The sequence below is a fragment of the Olea europaea genome, unplaced genomic scaffold, assembly GCF_002742605.1.
Source record: "Olea europaea var. sylvestris unplaced genomic scaffold, O_europaea_v1 scaffold526, whole genome shotgun sequence".
Lineage (NCBI taxonomy): Eukaryota > Viridiplantae > Streptophyta > Magnoliopsida > Lamiales > Oleaceae > Olea > Olea europaea.
The window spans coordinates 107,795-128,638 of NW_019263579.1; the positions used below are offsets into that span (position 1 = coordinate 107,795).

General features: G+C 30.4%; 1 protein-coding gene across 1 annotated transcript; it reads right to left on the reverse strand.

Moving 5' to 3' along the window:
- Positions 1–14,683: 14,683 nt before the first annotated feature.
- LOC111388722 (protein NRT1/ PTR FAMILY 2.11-like) lies at positions 14,684–17,187 on the reverse strand. The gene is made up of 4 exons (XM_023013509.1): positions 16,992–17,187; positions 16,552–16,769; positions 15,904–16,463; positions 14,684–15,784 (listed from the first exon to the last, which is right to left on the reverse strand). Exons 1-4 carry the CDS (start codon positions 17,065–17,067, stop codon positions 14,884–14,886), a joined length of 1,755 nt encoding a protein of 584 aa, XP_022869277.1. The 5' UTR covers positions 17,068–17,187; the 3' UTR covers positions 14,684–14,883.
- Between the last annotated feature and the right edge of the window lie 3,657 nt (positions 17,188–20,844).

Here is a 20,844-nt window from a genome sequence, read left to right on the forward strand (position 1 = left end):
TTTTTTTCCTATTCTGGTTATTTCTTTTTCTATAAATTTTTTATCTACTCTATTATTCTTTTCTTCATTTTCTTTTAATTTCCTGACTTCAAGTTTCAATATATTTATATCATTTCTAGCTTCCTTTATTTCATTCTTAATTTCTTGTACATCATTAATTAAAGTTCTTATTAAATGCTTTAATTCTTCCATATGTTCACTGATTGACATTTTATCTATTTTTTGATTGACAATAATAAAATACTACACACTCAGCATTTTTACATTCTTTTATCATTTTATCATACTTTTGTTTTATAATTTCAATACTTGTCAGTTCTTTTAATTTTTCATAATATCTTGCTTTTTCTTTATATCTTTCTTGTTTTAATTTTAATATCTGTTTTTCTTGAGTTTTAGTTATTTCTCCAGGTATTAATAATTCATCTAAAATTTTATTATTTATTAATCTTATTCTTTCTAACTTTCTATCTAAAATATTTTTAGTTTTTTTTCCATTATATTTTATGATGATTCATATATTTCTTTATAATACAACTCATTTTCAAATATTTCACAAATTATTTCATATGTACGTCTATCTTTGATAAATCCTTTATTTCTCTAGGTAAATTCCTAGTTATATATAATGTTATTATTTTTAGTTTATTAGGGATAGGGTTGTAAAATATATAACATCCTTTTTCTTCAATACATTGATAATAATTATTTATTTTTAAGATTTTCATGATCACTATGGCTCTGATACCAACTCTATGGGTGCTACTATGAGCGAACAAAAATCTAATAATCTAATAATCAAACTATCAAAAATTTTAATCTCATAAATTTTTAAGTAATTCTTCAAAGTCTAATAATGTTTGAGAATTTATAATATCAGTATCTGTTATCATATCTATGTCTGTTCCAAAAGGTATTTCATATTTTGAGATACTTTTCTTTCTTTTTTCCAATTTATCTATTATATCTTGTATATCTTTTATGATTATTGACCTTACAATTCCTTTAGCAAAATTTTCTAATAAGTTTTCTTTAAAACATTTTAATATTTCTTGTGATGCATATAATTGTTCTTGATATCCTATCTTATCAATTTCTTTTTCAAATTTAATTTCTTTTTTATTTTTAACAACCTTTTTTATATTATATGGTCCTCTCTTATATTTGGGCTTTTCCATTTTATAATTATTCATTAATAATTTTTACAAATTTTTAGAAAAATTATTTGTTAGATTTTTTAAGGACTAAAAAAGAAACTTTTTATTATATAAAGGGTTGGTTGTTAAATTTTTCCAAGAATATTTTGGGTAGTTTCAAATTTCTAAAAAAGTCAAAGGTTATTTTGGAAAAGGTTATATACTATTTGGGCCATTTTCATGTATATCCCCCTCAATACGCTGGAAGTGTATTTTGTATATTTTTAAAGGAAAATAATTTTTTGTTCTATTAATATTCAAGAAGAATATTAATTTATCGCTCCTGAGAGCATGACATTCTGTATTTCAATATCTTCGAAAAATATTATTTTATTCCTTTTGAAAAAGCAAAAATTTTGAAATACTAATAAGATTTAAGATAGATTATTTGTTTAGTTGATAGTGCAACTATGCACACTATTGCTCAAGATAAAATTCGCAAAAAAAATAATGTTAATACGATATCAGGTGCATCGAATATTATTGAAGGCTCCAGAAAAGTTTGTAAATAATACAAAACTATATATTGATGATATACTATATTCTAACAAATTTAAAAGAAATTTGCTTAGTTTTAAATATATTCACTGAAATGAATATCATGAACTTGAAGTTTATTGACCCAAAAAGGTTTATACTTTGACATAATCAGTTAGTTAGACTATTAATGGATCAACAATGATGCGAAGCAAGAATTTGAATAAATATTAACTTCAATCTGATAATTTCCTATTTGAAGCTTGCTTTCTTTATTGAGTTGATCATTAAATATCACTAGCTAAAATGGGAATTGAATTCCTTATATTTCCGAATTTAAATTATGGTGATAAATGGGGCTCCCTAACCCATCAGGTTGATCATTTAAATATTGTTTGTATTTAATAAATTTGATGCATATACTAAATGATTACATGGTGTTCGCAGTCCAAAGTTAGCAAAACTATTGCTCAAAATTTAAATTGTGAGCTTAATTTTTAGGGTATACAATCAAGAGAGTGTCTTGTTAATACTAGTAATTCTAAATCTCAACTTTTAAATAAGAGTTAGTCGAAAAGTCGATAAATGATTTAAATTATTGTTTGTTAAACGTCTTCAATTAATTTAATTGAGAAAAAAGTGCTTCCCATTTCTATTTAAAGAATGTTATTACGCATCATGCCAAAATTATAATTCTTTATGTTATAATTGACTTATTGTCAAAGCCTAATTTTTCCATTTAATTATTTCATCTTACGGTCTATGTAAAATTGATCCAAAACAATGAAGTAAGAATGAGTGATTTGAATCCTTACATAATTTCTCAAGCCTTATCAAGTGATATTTCATAAAGTTATTTTTTAGCCCAACACCAGCTTTTTCGTATTTCTCTTGCTAGAAGTAACTCTGATCCCATTGATAACGAGTGGGCCAAAATAATTTGATAGGGATAGTTGTTAAACCATACCATATCGTTCCAACAAAAACAAAAGAAACAAAAAAGACAGTCGTGATACTACAAGGAGTATAGTTTCAATATTTTCCATACTTATTCCTTTGTACAACTGTAGTGGGTGGACGCTAAGATGGAATAGACCCGCTAATATGCCCAATCTCCCTGCTTCAATATGATGAGAAATTACTCCCCCTGAAACAAAATGATCAAAACCTTCCACGCCCAGAATTTACAAGTTGTATTTTTTCCGTTAGTCCATAAGGATTGGACACTTATATTCGAGGACCATACAAGCCTGTTACATGAAACGCACCAAAACCAAATATTGTCAATTTGATTGAATAATTCTTCTAGTAATGTACAAATACATCATTATTTAAATTCTCGTAAAATATAATTCGATCCAAAAGTTCATAAGATAATATATTTAAACGCATTTACTAATCAAACAAATCAATAATATCTCACACACCAACTTTAAGTGTTCCAACTTGAATTAACGTCCTAAAGAACAATCAGTTAATATTATATTTGACAAATTTATGGCATGATTGAAGAGTGATATATTCAATTCTAATATAAAAATCTCCAAACAAAAAATAGAGCAACACTTTTGACGAATATTTAGACATAACAAAATATAAAACCTTAGAAGAGGTTTAGGCACCTGATATATTGAAAATTGAGATATCTCAATAGATTATATCATTATAAAAATGCATAAAATTGAAGAAAAAAGTTGTTGACAATGCTTTTGAACATGATATACTGCATCTTATAATAAGGAATTGAAATAAATACGTTAAAATATATCGATCGAAGTAATGATTGACCAAATAAAAAGAATGCAATTCTAAATTAAATTTACTAGAGAAACCTGAAGTTCTCCAAAAAAGTGCAGTAAGAGTTATTTTTCAATCATCGTGTTATTACAGTTATCAAATGCTGATAAAATATCTTATATAAAGATGATGTTACTTGGAGACTACACAAAACAACATGAGATATACTTCACCAAAAATTGAAATATTGAAAATATTAACGTATGAGGCACGAATAGTTTGATACAAGACTTTTCATTTATTGAAATCAGGAAGAGTAGCTATATCATTTTTCCTTCGATCAAGTTTAATCCTACTAGATTTTCTTGACATTATTTTAACGAGGCAACATTTTATTACTCCAAATCATTAGTACTCTTTTTTTATTTGTTGGCATTTTTGTCCAATCGAGCTTTGACAAATAATATTTAACTGAGATAATTATTGTATAAATAGTCATATAAGGGGGATGTTACAAATATAATAGCATTTATGAATGACTTTTACACCCGTGTAGTCCTAGTTATTATGATTGTTGTATTCCTTCTAACCCTAATTCTTTCCTATAAATATGAGATTTTGGTTCTCAATATACAAGTTTATTGGCTTCTCTCTTTTGTTCTCTCTTCGTCTCTCTAGTTTATAACAATTTAGGCTTTTATACTTGATTTTTTTATTACAAATTGAACGGATATTTACTAATTAGGTGTAAATATGTTCATTGTAGCTAAATTCCCGACTTAAATGCATTTGGATGTAGTTGGCATGGAAAAGGCATTTTAGAATCTAAATTGAAGTTGATTCGAAATAATTGATGATCAAAGAATTGCAATTTATCAATTAGAATACTTATGAGGGCAATCTGATGTGATTCACAAGTTTCAAGTGTTCAATACATCATTTAAAATATAAATTTGCAGAAACTCGTGAAAATATAGAATATTCAATTAACAACTGCACAAAACATAAGGGTACATTAATATCTCCTATTGGACATTTTAATGATTACTCCTGTGAGCAAAATAAGTTACAAATTCAATTGGTGATCAAACAAATTAAAATAATAACAAATTATCAATTATTTAAGTTAAACAAGATACTAAGAGTAAAAACAAGAATTTATTATAATATCACAAAACGAGGTTTCATCGTCATCCTAGAGTATACGGATTTAGCCACGCATTATTGAGTTGTAAAAACTCATAATAAATATATTCCATGTTTGACAATTATTATTTGAAAATTCTTTTTTCTACATATTTATTTTTAACCACACGTTTACACAATAATATTTTTGCATCTACATCTAAAATTTTTCTATGCTTATTAATCATACATTCTCGTAAAAATCACTATTCAAAACATTGTTTTCTCAAATAATAACCATCAAACGGGGAATAGTGTACATCACAAGAATTATAGAGAATATAAGATAAAATAGAAGAAAAGTCTTTATCTTTGAATATCTTCAATAGCTGGATTGGAGTAAAATATTAGTTAAGTGGGCAAGTAAATGATTTAATTACTTGGCGGCGAAGATATAACGGCAAATTTTATCATTACATTGTATAGTTCTGTGAAAAAACTTTGATAATATTGTATGCTGGATGGCTCAACAAAAAATGCACTTGGTGTATTTTTAAGATTTTATTATAGCATCACTAATTTAAGGACCAAGAAATTAGATAAAAGAATTTATGAGACTGAAGTCGATGTGTATGGATTAGATCATCTCTAACCCATTTCATCGAAATGGTGCAACTTTTATACCATTTTATTTTGACTCCAACCTATTATACCAAATGTTGAACAATAAAAATATGCACTTTCTTTTCGTATTTTTTAATTATCAAAAACTAATTTAATTTAAAAAAATGTTTGATTACATATTCTATTACTACTAAAATTACTCAATTAATTTAATGAATAATTTTATTTTATTTTTGTATTCAATAGTTATTAATTGGTTATAATGTATTATAAATGTTAATAAAATAATAATCAAATTTAAAAACATAAATTAAATTATATTATTAAGTAATAAAAGGATATAAAATGATATAATAGGAATTAAAATGAATAATTCCATAAGTATAGGGAATTATTGAAAAAAATGATATGGGTGCTACGTTGACAACATCTGTATGGTACATTTTCCGTGTTTGTTGTGTCAAAAATCAATGAAAAACTACCAAATGTCTTTCGATAAGAATTCTATCAAACTATTTCTGTACTTGTAGCAAAATTGAATTAAAATTTGTTGTAGTATAGAATGAAGGACAAATGAAAAATAAATACAAATATATATAAAGATTCTTTGTTACAACTAAGGCATGAGAAACTTGTAGAAGTGCGTCTAAAAAAGTGGCAAGCAAATGAAGGAGAATGAACAATTATTTTTGTTTCTTTTTTCGTTTTCCTATCTTGCTCCATTGAAAGGGTTTACCCTTTTATTGATTGTGATATTTATTTTGCCAGATTACAATCTTCATATAGGGCATTTCCAATCCTACTTTCAAATGGTTTAAAACGCCAATTTGGTGTGAAGATAATGATCCCATCGGGCTTCAAATTTTTACACCCATTCGAGTAGTGGACAGTGTTGCACTCAACACAATGATTCAGCGAATAGAGTTCATCTGGTGTAATATATAAATAATGGAAGAGAGACAGAGAGAAATAATTATTCACCAAATCTCAAAACCTTAACGATTGCTCCAAATAATCAAGAGTAAATTGCCCTTGAAACCATGCCATAACAGCAATCCTTCTCTATCATTTTGAAGCAAATTGCTTCTACTAAAAGTTGCACGAGAAGAACTATTTATTGTTATGAAAAACTATTAATTTGCCACGTAGACCTACATATATAATTAATTGCATATAAGACTATCTTAAAGTTAAGCCCAAAATTAAAGTGATATAATAAAGAATTAAATTATTGGGTTTTAAGGCATCTAAGTAAAGTGTGGATAGGATTTTATGTGTAGAGACCGGATTCATTCAAGAAGCAAAAGCAAGAGCAAGAATTAAAGAATCAAAGGAAGCAAAATTTAATATTAAAAGTGAAGAAGCGAAATATGAAAAGATTATAGTTCAAACTTTAAGATTCGAGATCTGAAATCAAAATCCAGTAATAAGGAATTATTCCCAATTAATTAAGGTATGTTCCACATATAACAATTCTCTTTATCATTTGATTGGAGGATCTTGATAATAAAAGAATTTAGGTTATCAAATTCTAAAGTTTCTAGTTTTAAATTTTCATAAAGTTTCAACAAGTGGCATCAGAATTAACTCCATGTTAAACAATTGAGAATAAAGAAGAATTTTTAGGGTTGAAATTCATACTTTGATTTTCTAAAATTTGGGAGATGAATTTGAAATCCAATATTTCAATATTTTGGATTTTTGGGAATATTTCGACGTTACGACATTACAGCACGGCCCTTCGGTAAAACAGATTGCTCACTAGCGGGCGTACAACAAGGCAGCACTGCATTGACTGGCGTTGCAACTCTAGTTCTGAGCAATCCAAGGTCCAGATCTATCGGATTTTATTTTATTTTTCTCTTTAGTTTTTTTCTTTCAACAACAAAAGAGAAAAATAACAATAAAATGTAAGGGGCAATCAATTTCAAATCTTGGTACTTAATATTTATTTCTGAATACTAACTTCTAAAAATAAATTAGTTGAAGTAACATGTTGTCAGAGCTCTCTTATCTAAATTAATTTATTTGGAATATTAGGAATGTTGTTTTTACGTAATTCATGGGACCATTGACTGGCTCAAAGGAAGTTCAATTTTTGATCGAATTATTTATACACATATGATAATAAATATGTGACAATTATATATAAAGTATCTTTTATGTTAACATTGAGTCGATCCAATTATAGACTTAATGCTTGACATGATTTATTGTAAATATTTGATTACTGTACCAATAATATCACTTACAAGTTGATATTTCTGTCCAAAAACTAAATGTCAATGTTGTGTCCGATCTCTTGTGATAGGGTCCTCCATTATTTGAAATTACTGATTGTCCAATACAGATTCCATGTGAACATGTTATTTAAGTTTAAATTATCTATTCGATTAATCCATTCACTTCTACAATGTCCGTCAACTAATCAATTCAATTTCTATGCTTAGGAAGCCAAATGACTGAAAAAACCGTTCATATCGTTCTTGACTACATGGATCTCTTGCATTAAGGACAAAACAACTTACTGCTCTTACAGATAAGAATTCCATTGATGAAAAAATGGAACTCGGATAAGTGGAATTATTTAAATCGCATGAGTCTTATGATTATGAAGCGTGAAATTCAAGGAACATTCAAGGCACTCAAAGGTAACTACTGCCAAAATTTTCTTATGGAAATTGAAAAACGCTTTGCAAAAGGCAATAAGGCCTAAACTACACATTTTTTACGAACTTAGCTTCACTACAGTATGAAGATAAAGAAAACATAAGAAAGTACATCATGGAGATATCTCATTTTACTTCAAAACTAAAGACTTTAAAGTTTGAGATGTCTTGTGACTTGCTCGTGCATTTGGTTTTGATTTCTCCTCCTATAAAAAAATTCAGTCAATTTAAGATCAGTTATAATTGTCAAAAGGGGAAGTGGACTCTTAATAAATTCATTCCATATTGTGTGCAAGGAGAAGAAAAGCTAAAGTAAAATAAAATTGATATTACTCACTTGACATTACCTCTAAGGACAAATTAAGAAAAATAAGAAAGCTGAATCCAATTCGGATTTAAAGAAATAGCAAAAACTTGAAAAAGATAAATCGTCTCACTGTTACTTTATGAAAATTGGGGACATATGCAGAGGGATTGTACTAAATACCATGCTTGATGTGTAAGGAAAAGTACACTTCTCATTTTGATTTGTTCTAGGATTAATTTATTTTCAGTACCTAGACACACTTGGTAAGTGATTCAAATAAGCGTGTCTATTCAAGGTTGCCTAAATAGCCTAAAACAAATTGATGTTGAAAGATTCGTCTATGTAAAGTGATGAGAAAAATCAGTTAAAGTTGAAACTATAGGGACTTTTAGGTTATTATTAAAAATTGATTACTATTTAAATATGAAAGAGATTTTGGGATTCCGTCTTTTAGACGAAATTTAGTTTCTATTTCTATATTGGACAAATTTGGTTACTCTTATTCAATAGTCAATTTAATCTTTTTCTTAATTCAAATATTGTATTTGCCATCTCATATTTGCTTAATAAAAGTTTTCTCTTATAAAGAAACATTGCATGTAAATTCACATGGTATTAAACATAAATTAATCAATGAGAGACCCGCTTCATTATTGCACAAACAATCAGGTCACATCTCTCAAAAGAGAAAAGAATAACTTATGTCAGAAGGAATTCTTGATCCCCTCACTTTACAGGCTTTAATATTTGTGTTAATTACGTTAAGAGAAAACATACAAACATAAGGATATTAAGTGTCAATAGGACTTCGTACATCTTAGAACTAATTCATACAGATGTCTGTGGATCATTCCCTTTAGCCTCTTGAAATGGCTAATAATCACATATTACGTTCATAACTATTGTTCTCACTATGACTACCTGTATATCATTCATAAGAAATCACAATCATTGGACATATTCAAGGCTTACAAGGCTGGAGTTCAAAATCAACTCAGCAAAAGAATAAAACAAGCCAGATCTGACTATGGTCACGAATATTTTGAAGATATGATAGATCAGCAGAACAATGTATGAGGTCATTTGCTAAATTCATTGAGGAATGTGGAATTATCCTACAGTACACATAAATCTCTATAGGAAAAAGCATTAAAGACTACAATTTAAATTCTCGATAAAATTTCAAGTAAAGCAACTATCAAAACCCCTTATGAGCTTTGGACGGACAACAAGCCTAATTTGAAGTACTTGTACATTTGGGGTTGTCCAGTAAAGGCAATGCCTTGTAGGCCATCAAAAAATAAACTAGACTACAGAATTGTCAATTGCTAATTTATTGGATACTTTAAAAGGTCAATAGGTTACAAATTTTAAGATCCCGCTATCAAGTCAATTTTAAAAATGAAAAACGTTCAATTCTTTGAGGATGTAGAGTTTACGGGTAGAGATAATGTTATAAAGTTAAGGATTTTGTCTTGAAGGAAAAATATGTATATATTTCTTCTATTACAATTAACAATGATCACGATCAGGAAAAATTCTTACCCCAGATCTTGTTCAAGAAACAATTTTGGATCAAGACAATATTATATAACCTCCTATACACAATCAAAATATTGTTTCCAAAAACAAACTCAAGAACCTCAAGAACAAATGCCATTAAGGAGGTCCACTACAAAAGAGAAAGTCAATTTGCATGACTTTATAGTCTTTCTCCAAAAAAATAAAGATGGCATTGAATTGGTGGAAGAAGATCAAATCAATCAACTTTCATTAAACAATGCAAATGAATAATTCTTATAAGTGGATTGATGTCAGAATAAAGAGATAAAGCTTATAAATGACAATGACGTTTGGGAACTAATCCCATTGCCTAAAGACGCAAAGCACATTGGTTGTAAATGAATATTTAAAACTAAGAAGGATTCGAAGAGTGGTGCAAAGAGATATAATGCTCGTCTTGTTGTAAATGGCTTTACTCAAAAAGAACGCATTAACTTTTAAGAGACTTTCTTTCCGATTCCTATGAAAGACTCTTTTAGAACTGTTATAGCATTTGTGATACAATTTGATTTTGAGCTACATCAGATGATTTAAAACCTAAAGAAATCCATCTATGGGTTTAAGTTGTATCACAAATTTCATTAAATAATTATCTTGTTTGATTTTGAGATAAATACATTTGATGATTGTGTATACCCCAAGTTTAGTGGGAATAAACATATTTTCTTGGTATTGTATGTCGATGACATATTACTTCCTTGCAATGATATATGCTTATTGCATGAAGTCAATAGATTTCTGTCATGGAATTTCAAATGAAAAATCTTGATGGCGTCTCTTTTGAATTAAGGATATAGATACACAGAGATCATTCTCGGACTATTTTTTGATTATTACAGAAGAGCTATATGGAAAAAGCTTTTAAGAGATTTGGGATGCAGTATATAGACAAAGTGATACCCTCATTGCTATGGGAGATAAGTTTAGTCTTAATCAATGCCTGATGGGTAAATTTAAAGAAAAGGAAATAGAGAAATTCCCTCTGTTTCAGCAATTGCGAGTTTAATGTTTGTTAAGGTTTGCATACGTCTAAATATGGCATTCATTGTTTGAATCCTAGGCACATATTTAAGTAACTCTGAAATGAATATTTGGAATGTAGCCAATTGGGTTATTCAGTATTTACAGAGAACTAAGGATTACATGATCACATTCAAGAAAATCAGACCAATTGGAAATTATTGGATATTGTGGTTTTTATCATGGAATATGACTGCAGAATTTTGTCAGTAAGCTACGCATTTTGGATGGAATTGAAAGACCACTTAATTTATATTTTGACGATTGCACCTTGTATTCCAATAGGAGCTCGACGATGTCAATGTTTTTAGACATTAAGTTCTTAGTTGTTAAGGAAAGAATTAAAAGTGTTCGGGTCTCTATGGATATATTAGGATAAACTATATTATTATGGATCCGCTTAATAAGGGACTATCACCCAAGGTCTTCATAAGCGTACTGCTCATATGAGTGTTTCATCTTTTGATGATATGCCAATTTAATAAGAGTTTGTATTCGGATGTTATCTATATTAGATACATATTTTTATCCATGGATATTCGTTTTTATTTCAAAAATAAATTATTTAGTCCAGTTTCACTTTGATTAAAATTTATGGTTGATCTCGTTAAAGTGTAAGGTATGACCAATTAGAAATAGGCATGTTTTGATCAAATTGCATGCAATTTCTATGCTACACATCCACACTTGATATATGTCATTTGATTGTATTGATATGCTTGATCATTATGGATTTAGTTATGATATTTGTCACGAAAATTGCTTTGATCATATGACGAGATTATTTGGAGATGCTTTTGATTATTATAACACAATTTTTGAGCTCATAAAGTTGTACATGTTTATAAGGTAACAAATGTGGCCCAAGTGGGAGATTGTTGGGAAAAATTATTAATTTATCATTTAAGCTTACATATTTAATTAATTGTATATAAGGCAATTTTAAAGTTAAGCCCAAAATTAAAATGATCTAATAAAGAAATAAATTATTGAGTTTACAGCATCTAAATAGAGTGGGCTCGATTATATATGTAAAGATTGGATTTATTAGGGTTGTGTTTCCTTGATGGACGAAAATACATATAAAAATATAAAAAGGGTTATGGTTCCCAATTCATATGCGACTTCTCATTCTTCGTACCTCCCATCAACACAAGAATAATTAAGAGAAAGGATATTGAAGGGAAAGATCTAATACCCACAATTAAAATCTTGAACCCACAATCAACGATCAAGAAGAAGGAATTAAAGAGTCAAGACTATGGATCAAGAAGTAAAATCAAGACCAAGAATTAAATAATCAAATGAGACAAAATTCAAGATTAAAAATAAAGAAGCCAAACATGAAAAGATTACAGTTCAAACTTCAAGATTCAAAATCAAGATCCAGTAATAAGAAGTTATTCCCAATGAATTAAAATATGTTTCATATTTAATAATTCTCTTGATAATTTGACTGAAGGATCTTGATAATAAAGTAATTTAGGTTATCGAGTTCTAAAGTTTTTAGTTTTAAAGTTTCAACATTTATAGTTATCACGGTTATAAACAAAACCTTGGACGTTCCATAAGGCTATGTATGGTGGAGTTATCATTGCAATTTAATATCTAGAGTTGCCAAGAGGATTATAATCTCATTACTATCGGTGAGCTATTTTTTTTCAACTTGTTTTTCACTCTCCTTTTCAAGCCAAAACTTAAGTAATGAATACTGTTAAAGACAATATTTAATGATACATATTTGATCATATCTAATAGCTTAAGTTTTTGGATCGGATGATTCAACATGATATTAGAGAGATGAAAGTTTCACCACCACCCATTTAAAAACAATTATCCATGTATTAGGCTTTGATGGAAAAACTGAAATTCCGGTAACAATTGAGGGGACGTGTTGAAGGCAATATTTAAATGATATACATTTGACCTTATCTAATAACTTATATTTTTTAAATCAAGTGGTTCAATAAAAGAAACCATTTCTTATCTTGCCAATGAAGGTAAGAGGCTTGGCCTTGGCCAAAGCCACCTTGGCAATGGGCTCTTGCCTCAATACTTGAATTGAGGGGCTTAAAAGAAACTAGCTAATTTTTCTTTAGGCATGTACTAGGAAGCTGGGTTGAAATCAGATAAAAATTGAAAATCGATGCTTCAAGACTTGGCTAAAATGGATTTCTGTTGGTTGACACCAAAAGTGGATTAAAGGCATAGATGGTACAGGGCATGGCTGACAGAATAGGTCATGATTCTACACCTTTGGAAGAGAGTGAACCCGGTCTTCAGCAATATTATCCATTTTGGACTTTGCAATATGAAAATTATGGTGAACCTCATCGGTGGGTTCCATTTATTTGGGGGGGGGGGAAAGGGGAGAGGAGGGGGGGGGGGGGGGGGGGGGGGGGGGGGGGGGGGGGGGAAGAAGAGAGAGAGGGGGAGAGTCCTCTTTCTGATTCAATTTAGGGGAGATTTCTTGTACATGTAACAAACAGTGAGAGTCTCTGTGTGTGACTGGGAGCACAGTGTGTAATTCTTGGATTAAATCACTGCGTTCTGCTTTTTTCTATGTTAAATCTATTTTACCGTTCATTTGGTTTGTATTGTTCTTGCTATGGATTCTTTAAAATTATGTTCTCAATTCAAATGTTCAACTTTTGAATTGAGATACAAATATTTTGTCGCACTTTAATATTTATTATTTTTTTGCTTATTTGAAATATTAGAGCAAACAAGTCTGTACACCATTCTAACAAACTTTTTGAAAGAAACAGGATGGTAGGACACTTGATAGAATGTTGACAATAAAAATACTATGAAAAATTGAAGATAAAAGTGCAATAATCAATAGAGATTAAGAAAGTGAAATAATCAATAGAGATTAAGAACTTGTGCTGCTTTTAATATTTGTATCATACATTGAACATTTTCTTTTTTGAAAGGAGACCGAAAGGAAGTAATTTTTCATAGCTGAGAAGCCTCGCTTTTTTTAAACTTTATTTTAAAGAGTATATTCTATCATTTGGAGAACATATATAAATTTAGAGAGTTAAACTTTTAAAGTACTTCAACAAACTCTTTATATTTAACACTTGATTTTGCTATTTCCAACAAAAAAAAATTATTATTTCTCTATATCTTTTATTCTAGCTAGTTTTTCTCTATATTATTTTACTATTTTTCTATATTGAAAATTGAAACACTTTGAATGTATCTTTTAAAAATAACTCTTTAAAATAGGGAGCATCTGATATTTAAAAATTTTCTTGGAGATGTTGCATATACCTGGAAAAGCTTACATTGCACTAAAATTACGACACATTAAACCATAGGGTTAGTTAAATAAATGCTCATTAAATTTATCTCTAGGTTATTAAATAGTGAACAAAAAAACTATTACTCGCTCATATATTAAAACAGTTATCCATCCATCACTGTGTGAAATTATGTTATGATTTCTACCGAATAAAATATGTTGGAAATTTTTTATCCCTTTGATTATTAATTTTGCAACTCGAAATGTAAGAAGGCTAAATATTATGCTATTGTAATTTATCAAATTGTGAGAGATATTCTGCTTTGCTACTCTTATCTTTTAAATTGTACAAAATATTCATTACTGATATGTAATCATCAGTGGTCAATGTGATCAATTTTAATTCATTGGAGAGTGCGGCATTGAACCACGGCCACATGGATTGCTGACGGACAAGCACTGTTTACAAAATCATTATTCTTATTAGTTTTATGACTGCCTGCTAATTCACACTCTCCTCTGCAACAGATAATTCAGCTTAAGCATTTTACTTTTTCAATTTTATCTCCATTCTGTTCAAGAATTAATCTGCCATTATACTAATGAAAATTATGTTGACCCTAACCATAAAATATAAATATAAGGACAAAATTGGAAATTAAACGTTTCTCATCTATCCACGCTTTTCATATAATGGTGATAATGATGAGATTAATGGAGCTCCGGAGAAAAATAATATATTGATTATAAAATACCCGAAAAAAGGTATATGTTTGGAACATAGTACTCGATAGTGCTACAGTTGATAATGTTTCGAATTTTTTAACCATGTCCAGCAAAAAAATACCGAAGATTCACGTGCCGCCTGTATTTCTTTCTGTTTGATGAATCAGTCAAAAAAATCTGATTCTGAAATTAAACTATGGGTTTTTGAGGTTGTAATTCCTTCATAGCAACATCTGCAGTGCTGTTTTCTGTTGTTTTGTACTTGTAATACTTTGTGCAAATCAGAAAGTATACCAAATTCAACATTTCTAAACCAGCAATCAGGTAGTAAAAGTAATCCAATCTCGCCTTGTTAAGATCTTCAGACAACCAATTATCTGTTTCTCCCACCCTTGTCGTCTGATGAACGACTGATATCAAGAAACTGCTCAAATAACTCGACATTGCGGATGCACAAAACACGAAAGATCCTGCAAAACTTCTCATGTTTTCTGGGAACTGTTTGTAGAAGAATTCGACTAGTCCAATGACGGTGAATGCCTCCGAAATTCCTGCTATTGCCAACTGAGGTATCAGCCAATAACCGGACATGGACGAAATGGCGCCCTTTCGAGGCACGAGGCCTAGTGTGGGATGAGTTAAGGCCAACGTCCTCCTGCGGTGTTCGACTAATGCTGATACGAGCATTGTGACTATAGCAAGTACCATTCCAATCCCGACTCGCTGGAGGAGACTGATGCCTTCTTCCTTTCTCGTGATTCGTCGGAGGAAAGGGACGATGAGCCTGTCGTAAATGGGAATCCATATTGTGAGGCTCAGCATCATGAAAACAATGTAAGATGCTGCTGGGATTTGGAAGTTGCCACTTCCTAGTTGTCTGTTGCTTTGGATGGCTTGAAATACTACATATGTCTGCATTTGTCCTATGACAACATGGTATATTATGCCTGCAATCCATATGGGAATTACTCTAATCACACATTTCATCTCTTCCACTTGCTGGATACTGCAAAGACCCCATGGATTGGCTGCTGATCCATCTTTATTGATTTCATCTACTTCTGTGATGATTGCCGCTTTATTTAGGAACCTGAATCATGTGACACTTCATTATGTCAGAAAAATGTTTCGTATGCAGTATTGGACATGCTCTATAATCGACTTTGTGATTAAATGGAGCAATGGTTGTCATAGGCTGAAGTTTGTTACCTTAGTTGATCAGAATAAGCAAGCTTCGATTTGATTGAATTAGGTGGAAAGTAACTAAACAGATTACACCAAGGTTGCTCTGGCAATTTCAACTTTCTCTTCTTAAATGCAACAACTAGTACTTGTGCCATACTTGTCAAGGGACTGCCTTCAGGCAATACTTTGACATAAATTCTGCTCCCAATGAAGAAGAAGGCGCAGGACAAGAACATCAGAAACGTGGGAATGCCTAATCCGATAGCCCAATTCATGTTGGATTGCACGTAGACTATGAGTGTCAAAGATATCATCATTGCAAAAGTGAAGGTGAAGTAGTACCAATTGAAGAAGCTATTGATTCCTTTTCTCCCTGAATCTGTATTGGGATTGAATTGATCTGCTCCGAACGCTAAGTTACATGGTCTAATGCCACTTGCCCCAACTATCAGCAGCCCGAATGAACTAAACAAGAAAGCATATTGCCCAGGTGTTGGACCAACACATTTGCTACTCTCTTCTGCTCCACATTTAGGAGGATGTAGAGCTGAAACTGCTGCTGTCAGTGTTAACACAAGCATCCCCTGTAATTAACGTGAAAATTACTCGACTTTGAACAAATTTACAGTGATTCTACTCCACAGAATGAAGGATTATGAACAGAAATTATACCAGGAAAGAGGAAACTGAAGCAATTCCAAGGGTCTTATATCGGCCTAGATAAGTATCAGAGAAAAAGGCACCAAACAATGTTCCAAAATTGCAAGTTCCATTGAAGATATTGATGAGATTAGTGGCTGAAATAGAGCTCATGTTGAACACTGTACTAAGGTACACCAACATGTTAGAGGAAGTTCCAATTGTTCCCAGCTTCTCAAATGTCTCATTACCTGCAAGTTTTCCAAGAATTGTCAAAACCAGTAAATATTTTCACAAATTTTACAAAAATAACTAGATGCAATATTTGTCGAGAGATCACGAGAAAAATTTCTATAAACCGGGAAGGGAGCTCTCACAAAACGCAACTCCAAGAAAAGATTTTATGATTCAGATTTAGTATGCAACTACAAAACATGAAGCTAAGATTTCATCACTTTTTTGTTGAAATTTACCAATAACAAAAGGCATGGCTTTGACTCCTCTATAATTGGGCTCTTTTTTGGTAACTGCAACCTCATTTTTCTCCATGATTATACCTAAAGAACACTGGTTTTTTTTTTCTTCTCTCTCTCTCTTTTCTGAGATTCCTAACAAAGGTTTTTTTTCCCCCTTTTATGTTGTATCGATATCATAATGCAAGAGTGAGGATAAGTCTATTTATAGGTAAGAAATAATTTTGCCACCTCCATGTGATATATTATGCATTTTGGGAAACGGATTGCACGCGGAATTGTGTCGATTGTTTTATTATAAATGTTGGCCACACAAATGTTACATGAGCCAAGTTGCAGGTTAGGACAAATTGATACTTTGAACAAATTATGAAACTTGGAACTGATTTTTATGTTTTTTGTGAACAAATTTTTGAGTAAGACAATGCCTACCATGAGTAAAATGAAAGGAAGATGCTGCATATACCGAATTTTTTTACCTAATCTTTTAGATCTTTACCTACCACTCACAATAGGGTGGGAATCACATTTTGGGATTTTGTTATACACACGGATCTCGCGTGCATGTGAGAGAGGGTAGCCAATTCGGTACACTTTTGGATGTACAAATAGAATTATTCAAAATGAAAACAATGATTACATAATTTTCTATTTATGTTTATTAAAGTAGTGCGATTAACGTTAGTGTCAATCTAGAGATTTTTTTATAATCACTATTTGTAAAAGAGTTCACAGTCAGTCACAATGTCGTGCTGAGGTTAATTGTTGTTGTTGTTGTTGTTGTTGTTATTATTATTATTATTTTGTTTAAGTTAAATATAATAGTTTATGTGTAATCAATTTATTTTTCATCAAATAGTAGATGACATTACGGTTCTCATGAATGGACAACATTGGAATTCGAACTTAGCATGTTTATGTGTTCTATAATAGAGTTAAACGAAAGGAATAATTAAATGGTTTAGGTAGATTTTATGCCAAATGAATGGATTTAATTAGATTGAAATTGTTTCTTGTGGTAAGGAGATTGCAATGGTTTATTATTAAGTCTGAACAAAGATTTTGGAGACCCATATTTCAATTAAAATAAACAAAAATTGGAGATCTACATTGCAATTAAAATGTGGTGTAGATAATGGAAATTATGATGTGAATACATTTACCATTCTACGGACGCTAAAAATTTACAATGTACCCATGTTGAAAATAAAGTTCGACTATTTTATATAGAGAGATACACTTTTCTAAGATGTAATTTTATACATCTCACGTAGCCACACCCTAAGCTAGCATTAGGTAGCCATTTGGGAAACGTTGAATTTGTTGGATCTAAATGTGGTTTTAAATAGTTTTAAAACAAATTATTTTGCAAATGTGAAGACTTTTTATGTGGGCCCAATTTCTAAATTAATTAGGTGATAATTAATCCTTGCCTACTTTCCATGATAAGATTACAATGTTATGTTAAGTTGGCAAGATAAACAATTTGTAAATTAGAGTCTATAATGTATCACATGGGACAGTTCTAATAGTCCATTGGACACGGATTTCTTTAAAAACTCTTTTACTTAAAAGTACTTCGATAAAATTAACCAAATGGATCAAAACTAGCTTTTAGATCTCAAAAACTCGTTTTAATTTTTCAACAGTCATGTCAAATAGAGTGTACTAAAGTTCAATTTAATATATTGTCCCTAGATGCATTCTATGCTACCCTTTTTTTTTTTACAAGGTGTCCTATTCTAGACCAATCCTTGGGTCTGTGATCCGGCCCCTCTTCACACAGTCCGGTTAATCGCAGGATGTGCCTCCAACTGGCCAGGGTCCGAGCGCTCCCCACCTGGTTTGACAAAGTGCCAAGCAAGCCAATCCAAGTTGCACCTTGCCTTCCAAGAATAATCCTTGCCTTCATTCTATGCTACCCTTGCCTAGCCACAAGGAAGCCTCTAGAGTGGTGCTATGCATCCTAGATTCAAGTTTGAGAAGCTAAAAATGGTGCCCTTTGCACTTGGCAAAAGTTTTTAGAGAAATAGAATTTTTGTGGAGTGATGTGACAATTGGACAGCGTGCACATGGCGATGATGATCTGATCGAAGGTATACACAAGTCGTAGTAAAAATACAACAATAAGATGGCATCCCAATTTAAAATCGTGCAATTTAAGATCTAGATCGATCCGTGTCAAAAGATACAACAATTGAGAAAACATACTGAAAAATCTAGGACCTATCGTGTGATTCTGGCCTTCCAAATCATTTCAGAAATACTTGATTTATAAATTCTTCTTCCTCCTAAATTTTGTCCAAATATTCCGAGTTTCTTTATGAAAAACTCAAAAGTTAAAACAATACTTTGGTCAGAGAAGAGTACGGGTCAAAATTATGTTCGATCGACTAGATTGATATAATTTTCAATTAACTCTTCATCAAAGCATTACATTTTGGAAGGCAAAGCATCAATACAAGAGACAAATCTGTCTTTAGGAGATTTATAGCTTTTTTATCTCTTTCAATTTTTACTTCTCGTGCTTTTCATTGTCAAGTCATTTTTATGCCAATAAAATCATCTCAATTAGAAATTTAAATTGTTTGAAAAAGCTATTCCTATATTAATGAAATATTACGTTCTTGCTCACGTATATTATATTCTAATTCTAATGATAAACCAACACGTATGAGATAAAGGTGTTCAAACAAGTGATGAAATTTTAGGTAAGTGACCGACCTTTGGAGTCATTGGATCTATCCATTTCATTTCTTGATGTCTATCATTGGAAATAATGCTGCTGCAAGTGTATAATTGACTTGAGAGTGACATTTGAAAAGCGCGTTCCAATCATTTAATAATTTGTGTGACGCAATACAAGTTCGATTTGGTTTAGAACTCTATTTTTTTTTATTTTTTTCTAAAACTGTTTATGAAAAAGATATTAGCCATGTTAGACGGGAGTAAAATCAAAATTTTAGTAAATTTTTATAAAAGTTAATTAAATGTGTGGTTTAAAAGTTGTAAATCACATGAAATTGGGTTTGGAATAAATAAATTGACAGAGTTTGACTAAGTTTTATTTATTGTTTTTAGCGGGGATTTGAGTCGGTGATATTACTAGAAATAAATTTATATCATCACATTGCGTGATTTAATGTGATCTCAATTTCAATATAGGTGCTCATTTAGTGCGTCCGATGTAACACCAAATCAATCTACATGTGAAGACAATTTAAACACACAATTCGATAAATAAATTTATTTTATATTTAATCTTTAAAAGTTTTAAATAAAGTAGTTTAAATAATTGGGATTGACCCTTAAATTTTAAGTGGCGTGTGTGAAGTTTAACGTAGTGCCCATTTTATTTTTTAATTAAGATGATGATGATGATGATTTGATTCTTTGTACCTTAACTTGAAAAGGTGGAATTCTCTTCTAAAAAATACTTTAAATTCACAATACATATAATTTCATCTTTAATTATGGTTCCATGTGAAATCGTTCTACTTGCACATCCTCAAGGTCAACCTTGCAAATAATGACTATTGGACAATTTAGGCATAAATATTTGCTAAAATTGCACTTAATAATTGAAGAAAATAACAAATAGATTCCTTGGATTCTCAAGAAAATAATAATTTTTCCTTCGTTTTGAAATAACTTCTATCTACGGTATATAAAAGTGCGTCAAACTATTTTTCCTTCATTATGAAATACACAAACAGAATATTTTGACTAAAACTCTCGTCAAGTATGAGATATACTAATTAATAAAGAGAATGTTAAAAATTGGACAAAAAAATTAGGAAGATAAATACTACAATGAGCAAAGGTTGAACACAAAAAGTACAACAAATAAAAA